General features: G+C 36.3%; 1 protein-coding gene across 1 annotated transcript; it reads right to left on the bottom strand.

The window, feature by feature from the left end:
- Positions 1–3,768: 3,768 nt before the first annotated feature.
- Positions 3,769–11,491, bottom strand: LOC146482806 (uncharacterized). The gene is made up of 5 exons (XM_085106722.1): positions 8,742–11,491; positions 7,296–7,401; positions 6,321–6,363; positions 4,441–4,515; positions 3,769–4,001 (listed from the first exon to the last, which is right to left on the bottom strand). The coding sequence occupies exons 1-4, from the start codon at positions 8,864–8,866 to the stop codon at positions 4,451–4,453; spliced, it is 339 nt and encodes a 112-aa protein (XP_084962848.1). The 5' UTR covers positions 8,867–11,491; the 3' UTR covers positions 3,769–4,001; positions 4,441–4,450.
- Between the last annotated feature and the right edge of the window lie 323 nt (positions 11,492–11,814).

Here is an 11,814-nt window from a genome sequence, read left to right on the forward strand (position 1 = left end):
GTTTGCCAGTAAGTTAATTCAGCCGTCATTAATTTTATCCTCATACTGAACGTAACAGTAACTCTTTTCCGGAGTAAAAATCTTCGTTTCTATTGATCGATGCTTACAAATAATTCTCAAAATGACAAGAATATCTTTTTCTGAATATGATAGTGCAAGAAGTTTTAATTTGGTCGAATCCTCGCTAAGAAATATTTTTAGGGAGTATCTCAAAAAATTCATTTACTCGTAAGATAGAGCACTCGTTGTAAGCGGAAATTAAATATTTCATATCTTCGATTATTTATATCTTCATGTCTGTTTTTTCTAGCTTCTAGGTAATTCACAGAAATGATTAGAGGATCTCTCTCTCAACATTGTAGCGAAAAAATATTTTCATTTGGGTAGTTCTACACTGAGAAATAGCTTTTATAAGTTTGTCTGTCAATTAATTAAGCCGTGAAATTTTTGTTTCTCAGTGAACGGCACTTCACAGTAACTGTGTCTTCGAGAGCAAAAATATTCTTTTTATTGCTCGCTGCTTGCAAATAACTCGCTAAATAATCAGAGGATTGTTTTATAAAGATGACAGAGAAAGAAACGTTTAATTTGGTCAATTCTACGTTGAGAAATAGTGTTCTGAGTTTGCCAGTCAGTTAATTCAGCCGTCATTAATTTCATCCGCAAACTGAACGGCACTTGAACAGTAACTCTCGTACGGAGTAAAAATCTTCGTTGTTGTTGCTCGATGCTTACAAATAAATCTGAAAATGATAAGAACATCCCTTTCTGAATATGACAGTGAAATAAATTTTTAATTTAGTCAAATCCTCGTTGAAAAATAATTTTAGGGAGTATCTCAATAAATTCAATTACGCGTAAAATAGAACACGCGTAGTAAGCGGAAATTCAATACTTCATATCTTCCACAATTTATATCTTCATGTCTATTTTTATAGCTTCTAAATAATTCACCGAATAACTCGACGATCTCTGTCTCAACATTATCGTGAAAAAATCTTTTAATTTGATTGATTCTTCACTGAGAAATAGTTTTTATAAGTTTTGTCGGTCAATTAATTGAGCCGTGAAATTTATGTTGCTCCGTGAACCGCACCTCACAGTAACTGTGTCTTCGAGAGTAAAAATCTTCTTTTTTTTATTGCTTGTTGCTTTTAAATAATTTGCTAAATGATTAGAGGATCGTTTTACGAATATTATAGTAAAGGAAACTTTTAATTTGGTCAATTCTACAGTGAGAGAAAAGTTTTTTTTTTTTTTTTTCTTTTTGAAAAAAATTAGCTAGGCAATTAATTAACCAGCGAAATTGAGCTGTACAATCAACGGCACTTTCACAGTAAGTGTGTTTGGGAGTAAAACTCTTCTTTTTCATTGCTCGTTGCTACCAAATAATTCGCTAAATGATTAGAGGATTATTTTCTGAAAATGATAATGAAGTTATCTTTTTATTTGGTCTATTCTGCGCTGAGCAATAATTTTGGAGACTTAACTTGTGAATTAATTTACGCTTAAACTTTAACCAGCACAGTAAACAGGAGTTTACCAGTGAGTCTCTTTGAGACTAAAAATATTCTTTTTTATTGCTCATTGCTGCCAAATAGTTAGCCAAATAATTAGACAATGGTTTCCTGAAGAATATAGTAAAATAATATTTTAATTTTGTCAATTCTACGTTCAGAAACATTTTTCCGAATTTGCTCGTCAGTTAATTCAGCCCTCACTAATTTAACTCGCAAACTGAACTGCACTTTAAGAGTAAGTGTCTTCAGGAGGAAAAATATTGGTGTTTTTTTTCTGGTTGCTTACAAATTCTACGGAAAATGGTTAGATGATCCTTTTATTCGATATGATAGTAAACAATCTTTTTACTTTATCAAATCTATACTAAGAAAAAATTTTAGCGAGTTGCTCAATAAATTAATTTACGCGTAGAATGGAGCCCGCCCAGTAACCGAAAATTCAATACTTCATATCTTGCACAATTTATATCTTTAATTTTATTTCTACTAGCTTCACGCTGTTTTCCTTAGTGATAGAAGTAGTCTTGCCTGAAGAATATAGTTAAAGAATATTTTAATTTGGTCAATTCTACGTTGAGAAATAGTTTTCCGAGTTTGCCGGTCAGTTAATTCAGCCGTCATTAATTTCATCCGCAAACTGTCGGCACATAAACAGTAACTCCCTTCCGGAGTAAAAATCTTCGTCTTCATTGCTCGATGATTACAAATAATTCTCTCCACGATAAGAGCATCTTTTTGTAAATATGATAGTGAAAGAAGTTTTTAATTTGGTCAAATCCTTGCTGAGAAATAATTTTAGGTAGTATCTCAATATATTCATTTCCTCGTAAAATAGAACCCGCTTAGTAATTGGAAAATCAATACTTCATATCTTCCATATTTTATATCTTCGTGTCTGTTTTTTTCTAGCTTCTAGATAGTTCACTGAATGATTAGAAGATCTTTCTCTCGACATTATAGCGAAAAAATCTTTTAATTTAGTTTATTCCACACTGAGAAATAGTTTTTTATAAGTTTGTCGGTCAATTAATTGAGCCGTGAAATTTATGTTGCGAAGTAAAAGGCACTTTACAGTAATTGTGTCTTTGAGAGTGAAAATATCATTTTTTATTGCACGTTCCTTCATAATCATTCGCTAAATGATTAGAGGATCGCTTTTTAAAGAGTATTGTGAAAGAAACTTTGAATTTGGTCAAGTCTTCGCTCAGAAAATGGTTATAATTGAAATTTGCTAGGCAATTAATTAACCAGTGAAATTAGGCTGCGCAATCAACGGCACTTTCACAGTAAGTGCGTTCGGGAGTAGAAATATTATTTTTTTTATTGCTCGTTGCTTCCAAATAAGTCGCTAAATGATTAGAGGGTTGTTTTCTGAAAAATATCCCGAAAAATCATTGAATGTGGTAAATTCGACGCTGTGCAATAATTTTGGAGACTTCACTTGTGAATATATTTACGCTTAAGGTGATTCCGTTGAATTGCATTGCGCATCCTTGCTGCGCATAATTTTTCGCGTCATTTAGCGCGCGCACGAGCGCGCGCACGCAGAACATTATTGGATTTCCTTGAGTCTAAGCTCGGCAGGAAAATAAATGGTCCTTTTCTTCTAAACGAGCACGGTGACCCCCATTTTTTAATGCATCAATTTAAATGTCATACGGTTGACCACTATATATCGCGATTTAAAGAAAAGTTTAATACTCTACTTTGAGATATTTTTATTTGAATGCTTTAAAAAGAACGTATTTAGGTAGTGCTGCTTACGTGCACACGCAGCAAAATCTTTTATTTCTTTCATAATCTTAATTCCAGTTCAATGAAAATAGTTTGTTGTGTAAGATTAAAGTAAATTTTGTTGAACTGCTTCGATATTTTAATGCAAGAAGTTAATTTTTCTAGAAATGATAGTTCCCTTTTCTGATTACTAGCCTTCCTAATATAAACCTCGTGGGTCATCTATTTACTATAATAGCCGTCCAGGTTGCACAAAAACGAGCACGGTGACCCCCATATTTTATTGCATTTTTGTAATGCTCATAACATAGTCATGAACTGGACCAAGTCTTACACAATTTTAAATACTCCTTCTTTTTCATATCTAGTCGTTGGGGAACAAAAAGCCGAGTCACTGTCTTACCGGCACAACTCGAGCATTCATCACCTATGGATAATATTAGTGTCATCACGTGCTGATGTCTTGTTCTGATGTAGCGTAACGATTTTAAAATAACTCTAAGACAAAGTCACGTCTTTATTAAACAAATAACTTAATTTTATTGCAAATTGTATTTTTATGTGTAAGAATGAAAGGATGTGATCGTGGTTTTAAAATTAGCCAACAACAATAATTTTTGAGGTAGCCTTTTCCTTTTAATCTCCTGTTTAACTACTAGAAGGTTTGTCTCCAGACAGTAGCTTTCTGTGATTCATCCATTCATTGAATGTGCTGGGGGAGCTGTTTAATATCTTTACAAGGGGAAACTAAAAACAAGGAAACATTTGAAAAAGTTAGTGACAAATATGAAACGTGATTATTTTAAAATATAATGAACAGGAGAAGCGAAGATGAGAGAACAATGAAACCCTGTGGCTGTCCATCAATAGCTTCTTTTGTATGATAAGAGAACAAGACGCACGTTCAACGGTTTGTAGAAAACACAAGCAAATTAAATAAAAAACGTCAATAAGACACCAGAGAAGAACGTCCGAAATATTTTAAGGCTACTTTTCCAAACCAAAATGGAGACGTTCAAGAGAAAATGGAATACAGTGGTTGTTCTCCCCGGAAAAATTCTAGCATTTGAGAAGGTGATAGGGAGATTGGATTAAAGCTTTTAAGAATGAATAATGAAAACGAACAAACAAACAAAACAAAAAAAAGCTCGTGTTATTTATTAGTTTTACAGATATTACCGCTGACCTTCAAAGCATCAATCATCGTCAATGAGCACAGTTCGTAGACCGGGAGAGACTGGACAACAAGGCAAAGCTTGGCCTGGAACGAATAGGAAGAACAAGTTGGATTACGATCGATTTCGTGCACAATACGTCGGCGTCTGCGTCTGCAAACTTGGTTTTGCAAGACAATACGTGGGTTGCGAAAAGGTTACACAAAAGAAGAATAGTATACGGGATTGATAGGTAGAAATTTTGTGGATTTCGAGAATAAAAAGAAGAACGTTTGATATGGAATAATTCAATAATAATTCAATGATCAGAAATCGGTGTTTTGTGTGTGAACAAAAGCCCTATTCGAAATGTTTTTGCTGCCTGCACAAGAGCTATCCGGTATAGTGTACACATAGCCTTAAGAACGATAGTTTCAATCCACCGTACGGTAAAAAACATGGCGGCTGTACATTTTACCACAATACCTTGGGAGCTTTAGACAGTCTGTAGACACATTGGAAGCCATATTCTTTGCGGAATTCGTCCCTGGACTAACAACATTGTGTTTGCTAGTTTTAAAGTTTTTAGAACTTCTCTGTGCGTTTAGGGTTTTCGAACGCTAAGAATTATGGGTAAATGTACCGGTCACCATCATTTTCGATACGGTAGATTTTATTTCTAACACAAGGGCACCTTGTCGACCAGGGCCCAGATTGACGAAAGCCTCCAAATAAAGTTAAGATGGATTCAAAGTATTATTCCTTGACAATAGCCTACTACTGGACTAACAATAGCGTATTGCTAAGAAAGGTACTTACTGGGACCGTGCCTACACTGATACAGAGGTATTTTTGCTCAGTTTATGGCTACGCGGGAATAGTATTTCTTAGCAACGGCTATTGAAATCCAAAATTAAAATTGGGGGTAACCACGCATATTTTAGAGACAATTAAGCAACAATAATTGTTCTTCAAAGCAGTAAAATGCAAAACAATGTTTGGCGTTTTACTCCCAATTGAAGCTTTCTTATCTCTGAAAAATACATGGTTAACCCCAATTTTCTTTTTTGATAACAAGAGCACTTGCTAAGTTCCGCTTTCTAAGCGTAGTTTTAAACTGCGCAAAAAATATACTTGTATTAGTAGGCACCACCCATAGGAAACCCGAGTATCTCGAGATGCCCAGAACGTACGCGGAGTAACAAAAGTAAGCACCGTCCTTAAGATGGTTCAAAGTGTTGTTCCTTTACAATAGCCTATTGCTGGACTAAAAAATAGCCTATTGCTAAAAAAGATACTTACTTATAATTATATGAAATTAACACTTCATGAAGTTAACACGAATTTTAAAAATTCGCCTTAATTTCTTTTTTAATTTTAACTTTCGCGTTGCGCGTTAATTTCTGCGACCTTAATTTCCATTATTTTCGCCCCAAATTCAAGATACACTCCAGGAAGGAAAAAGCATTCGTCGGTATCATGGACACTAGCTGTGAAGAAAGCTCAAAGTGGCCAGATTCCTTTGCTTAACCCCTATTTTTAGGGACAATTCCACGTTGTTTGCATTTCGGACTTTCACACTTAGCCTCATTTTGAATTTTTAACACCCCATTTGCGTTAATTTCCATTATTGCAAAGTAATTTTTCATACAATTCGCGTCATTAATTTAAGTCGTGTAAACTTCAAAGACCCTTTAAATGAACACAAGCGTTAATTCCTATAATAAGATAACTTAGGAGGTTTCGTGAATCTGATCCATAAACAACAGCGTTTTCTTAAAAACCACCAAGGAGCGCAACGTGCATATCACCTATAATAGTTTGAAAGTTTGAAAATGCTCCGACTCATATGTTTAAGAGAAGTTGATTAGCTGAGACTACTAAAAACCAAGCCTGAGTGAGGTGAACGTACCTTCTCTTTTGAAAAGTGCTGTTGTTCCCACTTTCCTTAGCATCTATATGACGAAAGTGGAGAAAAATGTGAACTCGGCGTTTCTCGTGGAATTAGAAAAATATACTGATTGATCACACAATGTGGGCTCTTGGTTGGCTATGCAGTTAACAAATCGACGGCAGTTTTCTATGGTGTATACTCTTATAGATCATAAATAAAAATAATAATAATAATAATGTAATTCAGTGTTATACAATTTCAACATAAGCGAGAGGGTATGTCTGGATTTCCCGCACAGTAAAACCTGGTTTTCACTAGCGCTGGACACAAGCACAAGCGTAAGAGCTTTATGTCAAGTGAAAACCAACGCGCAAAGCTATTTATAAAACTGTAAATGGTTTGAGACCAGGAGTCATGTCATAAGTACGTAAATTATGATCATCCGGGTGAGTGTAGTCCTGAGTAAGACTGTTTTGAGTAGGACTGGTTTCGATAACCTGAGCGGAAGTTATCTTCAGAGTGAAGTAAATTGTGGAACTTCAGTAGATGGTATAAATGTCTCTGGACGTTGATCTCATTGGTCAACGAAGTCGAGATTATTATTGGTCGTTTGTCAGTTTGTTAGTTAAGCTGTAACGTTATTGGCTGTGAAGAAAAGTACGTTGGTTAAATCTCTATTAAATTATCAGAAACATGTCACTTGTAAATGAAGAAAAGGAGGGGTGTAATTAATATTTCTGCATTCAGACTGAACAAGCTTTTTTTAGCTAATAATTTTGTAAATGGCTTAGTATTTTGAGGTGCTTACTCCAGGTAAGCAGGTAATCAGTCACCGTACTCTCTATAGAATAGGCTGATTTAAAAAGAGAAAGGGAACGTCAGTTGACAACGGCGCACACATCAAGAATACCAAAAGGATAGTCTTTGAATAAAACTTCAAATATGAAAAAAAGAATATTTCTATTAATTTGCGCAAAATTCATGATTACCTACCCTGGTTCGTAAATCCCTGGTCCTCAGATGGTAGATGTAACACAACAGCGTGTATAGACAAGTGAGTTTGCTACTAAAGGTGCGAACATAACGGTAGTGTATATCTCTGAAAAAAAAAGAAAACAACCAGGGCCAATTTAAAGGAAACATCTACTCTCATCTACGTCACTCGGAAACCGAGTGACGTCATAAAGTCCAAAATGGCCGTGGCCGGAAAATATAACATCGAAAATGGGCGATAATCATATCTAATTTTTAGCCCACTTGAATGTCACTAATACTTTTTAATATAAACTAATATTTAGAATTCAGACACTATTTCCGATAATTTACCGTCAATTTGTTGTCGGAGTGGAGTTTCCCTATAGTAAAACTTGCATGTTTGTAATTTACAAACGGAACCCTTGTGTTTATGTACGAACACAAGAAAGAAATCAATAAATTAAAGAGTCCAAACCGAGTTCAACTCTCCTCTTCACGTCCGAGGGAGCGAGAGAGACTGGGACGTAAAGAGGAGACACCCTGGAAACGAGGTTGATAGCAATGTTTGTTCAGATAATTTTCTGTCTGGGCGTGAAGTTACAAATGTTTGCTACCTATAACTGTAAACGTTTATTTTAGCTGGTCCCAGGTTACATTAAAGGTTATTTAACGAGGTATTTTGAACCTAAGTCCCTTTTTGGTCAAAACTTTGCACAGTTCTGCCTGATTTTCCTGACTTACGTACGCACGGAACGTTTACAAATCCGTTTTAAAGGGGGGAAGGGAGGGGACGGGGTATCTCTTATCTCCACAAACTAACAACTCACAATTATCCTTATGTCCAAAATCGCTTATGGCCCGTTTATAAGTTTTTGTACAACTTTTATCGCACGTTGCTTAATGCAACTAATTCTGTCACGTTCAAGGTGCAGTTTCAAATCGCCTAGGAGTGTATCGAATACACTCAGTGTATTCGATACAATATATAATACCAGAAGAGCTTCTGATTACCATCCTCAAGTCTGCAGAACCAAAGTAAAATTATTCACCATTGTTTTCTAACAACCAAAAATTTGGAATTCTCTACCCAAAGACGTAACAAGTTCTGAGACTATTTTGAGCTTCAAAAGAAAAATGTTCGATTTTCTTCCTGACTTTTAAATTAGACAATGCTTTGCTTGGTACCGCAAGTTTATACTGTATAAGAATGTGAGGACACCTCCTGAGCCTGGTGGTTTCTGGAGGCCCCCTCGCCCTTCAATTTCTGAATTTATTATTACTGAATCGGGTTACACTTTTATATATTTTTTCTCTTATTTAAATGTAACTGCATGCATGCGCACCTTGTAATAATATAGCGTTGCAAAGATCTAATTTTATCAGACAGTCATAAATCGAAAAAAAATCTAAATCTCAGGACGCACCATCCTCACTATCCACTAACAGATCAATAAAGTAACAAACCTCTGATCTATGCTTTCCTCTTCGTGTTCAGACTTGCCTATCCCACTCGGGAAGGCTGGAATCAGCTCCACGTCTGCAAACACCGGTGCGTCGGAGCGTTCAGAGGTCCTCTTCTTGTAGAGCATGTGCTTTAATAAGCCTAGAAGCGGCAATTTTAATTTTATGGACAATTCGCATATACCTCTTACCAACCGAGTTTGAGAGCCGCACTGTAAGTTACGGACAAAGTTTTTTTTTTTCCCTTGATTTTTCGCGTATTATAAATCAACGAGAAAAAAAACGATGATTCGTAAGTAAGAGTATGGACCGAGAAAACGAGGTTAGTAAGATATTTATTATATCTCCGAGGTCAACCGAGCGCGTGCGAAGGGAAACTTTCAAATTAAGCGGGCCGTACAGTGAAATACGGCCTGCAAAATTGACCAATCGCAACGCCCATACTCGCCAGCTCTTCCCCCAATAAAACTATATGCATTGTTATCAATGTGCTGAATAATAAAACATTAGGAAATTTTTACTATGGTGTCATTTGACTACAACTACCAGAATCCTTTAGTTTTTTGTTTCCTCATGCTAATTGGAGATATTGTTCTTTGATCTCTTCTGGGATTTACAAAATTTGAATTTGAAAAGGAAAACGACATGAATTCTGGTCAAATTACGTCATCATTTAAAAAAGGTCTTAGTATCAGACTGCGCGATTTCGCGGGATAAATGTTAAATGTTCCCATTTCGATAGTATATAACTGCTATTTAAAAGCACTCTATAAATATTACCTTAAGCAATATTGATGATACATTCCTTGCTCATTATTAATAACATTTTATTCCAATTATTTTCAATTCTCTTTGTTTTCTGTTTTCCCTCTGCTATATCTTTATTATTTTTTCTATTCTACTTAGTTACTTTTCTTATCAATCTACTTCCTTTAAAGGGGCACAGTATTAGTTTTACTAAAGGTGCCCCTCTACTCTCCTCCCCCCTATTTGAATTGCATTTTTGAGCTGCGTGTAATTCTATGTTTTAATTCCTCCAACTTTTGTATTTTGCGCTTATGTGACAATAAGTCAGTGCACAGTATAAATAAAAAAAAAAGTCAAAAAAAAATGTAAAATATTTAAAATTCACCATGAAAAAGAGCAATGACGAAGGTACTTCTCGTTTGGCAGGTTAGGTTTTGCTTTACTGCGCTCTGTCATTGGAAAGCAGGCATGCCAGTTTCTCAACCAATGAGCAACAAAACCAAAACCAATCGTAACTTTCCTTGGAAGAGTTTTCCCGCGCTTGGCGCCAGCTACATCTATTTGCTTCGAATTGCTGTTTGTGTCTGTTGTGATTGGCCAGAGTAATTACTTTTTGGTTGAACGACGCTGAGTTTAAAAACACTCTATACTGTATTCGCCCTTCGAGGACGTCCCAAACCTGTGGAGTAAGCTGATTAACTCTTTGCTGCGCACAGCTTGATGGACAGCAAGTCCTATAGCCAGTTGTCCAGACATCTCAGCTGTCATCCTAGTAGTTTCTGACTTTTTGCACTTTACCTGGCGATCAGATAGACACATGGTCACGGTACTTTGAGTAAGTCTTATTGCACGCTTCTGTACCTCACTGGACTTTTTCTCTGACGAAAGCAAGTCAAATGGGCCCTGTATTACCCACCTAAACAAGCTGAAGAGTTCCATGGGTACGTTTTTCTCAGTGATGTTATCAAGGGCGCCGGTAAATACCCACTTCTTAGACTTTCGCATAGACTTTCTAATCATTGCAGCGGCATGAAATAACGTCTTCATCTTGTCATCTTTCATATCATCCTGATCTTCATTTTTTTGGATCGCTCTATAACTTCCTTTCTTCGCGCTAATCCTTTCCGATTCGTTAACTCACTTCCGCCTGTGAAACTCGATGTCGGCAATTCCATTTTGGAGTAGTTGCTTCAATTCCTTACCGTTCATGGTTTCATTGGCGACGTTGTTGACGTTAGGAATTTCTTTGTATGCAGCTTCTAACTGAGAAATCGGTACAATCTTCCCATCACTCAAAGTAATCTCAGTTAAAGTTAAGAATTCTATCTTGGCTGCTATCTCACTGGCCATTCTAACAGGGACTCCAGAAGCGGGAGCGGGCTAACGCAAAATATTGGTCACGCTGTTCAACCAACAGTTTTTGTGGTACTTGATGTCGATTGAATGCGCATCATTGGAGGCAATGGTGGTATTAAGCTTAATGGCAAGCTTCTCGTTACTTGACAAAGTGATGGCTTTACGCAGTGATTCTCCGCCAGATAGTGCCCGAAGATTAAATAGCATCTCCCTATCACCTGCTTGACCATCACAAAAAAAAAGCAAGCAGCTTTGTTTAAAGGTGAAGTTTGCCACCGAGTCAGCTGAGAATGCCCTAGAGTAATACTATCAGCTCTCGATCGAGACTTGCGCCTAGATTTGTTTGGACCAGATAACTCTCTTTCATACCTCTCCTTCGCTCTCTTGATCATTCCTGTGTGGGCAAGACCCTTGTAGCAGGATCGATGCCATGAAGAACCCTTTTCCTCAAGATCTTTTATTGAAATATCCTGCAGCTTAACCCAAGCCTCCGAGTACTACTGTTTATTGCCATAACTAGCCCATTCTTTGACAAAATCTCAAACATTTTCCGTAGGAATCAATTGAAGGTTTGCAAACAAGGCTTTCCTTCTTTTTTTCTGGCAAATACTGCACAAATCAAATTCTAGATTTGTCTTTTCGGGGTCTAGAGAAGCAGAAACATAAAAAATTCGCCATAAAAGATCACGACAGTGTGAGTAGCTGATAAAAAAGACCGCTGACCAGCAAGAAGGTTAATTTCGATTATTATATCAGAATTCAAAGCAGGTATCAAAGCAGGAATCATTGGGGAACAGTGACAGTAATTTTTGAAAGAATCTACATATTATGATGCCGAATATAAACATTTTTCTTTTCAAGCCTCGCTTCCATGATAAAAAGGTCATGTGACTTTATGTTTTACTTTGATGTTTATTAACATGTCAGATACAATTTTATAACCAATCTGAGCAAGTTTGGTGACAATTGGTTC

Source organism: Pavona decussata, unplaced genomic scaffold (genome assembly GCF_977016875.1).
Source record: "Pavona decussata unplaced genomic scaffold, jaPavDecu1.1 SCAFFOLD_43, whole genome shotgun sequence".
Taxonomy (NCBI): Eukaryota; Metazoa; Cnidaria; class Anthozoa; order Scleractinia; family Agariciidae; genus Pavona; species Pavona decussata.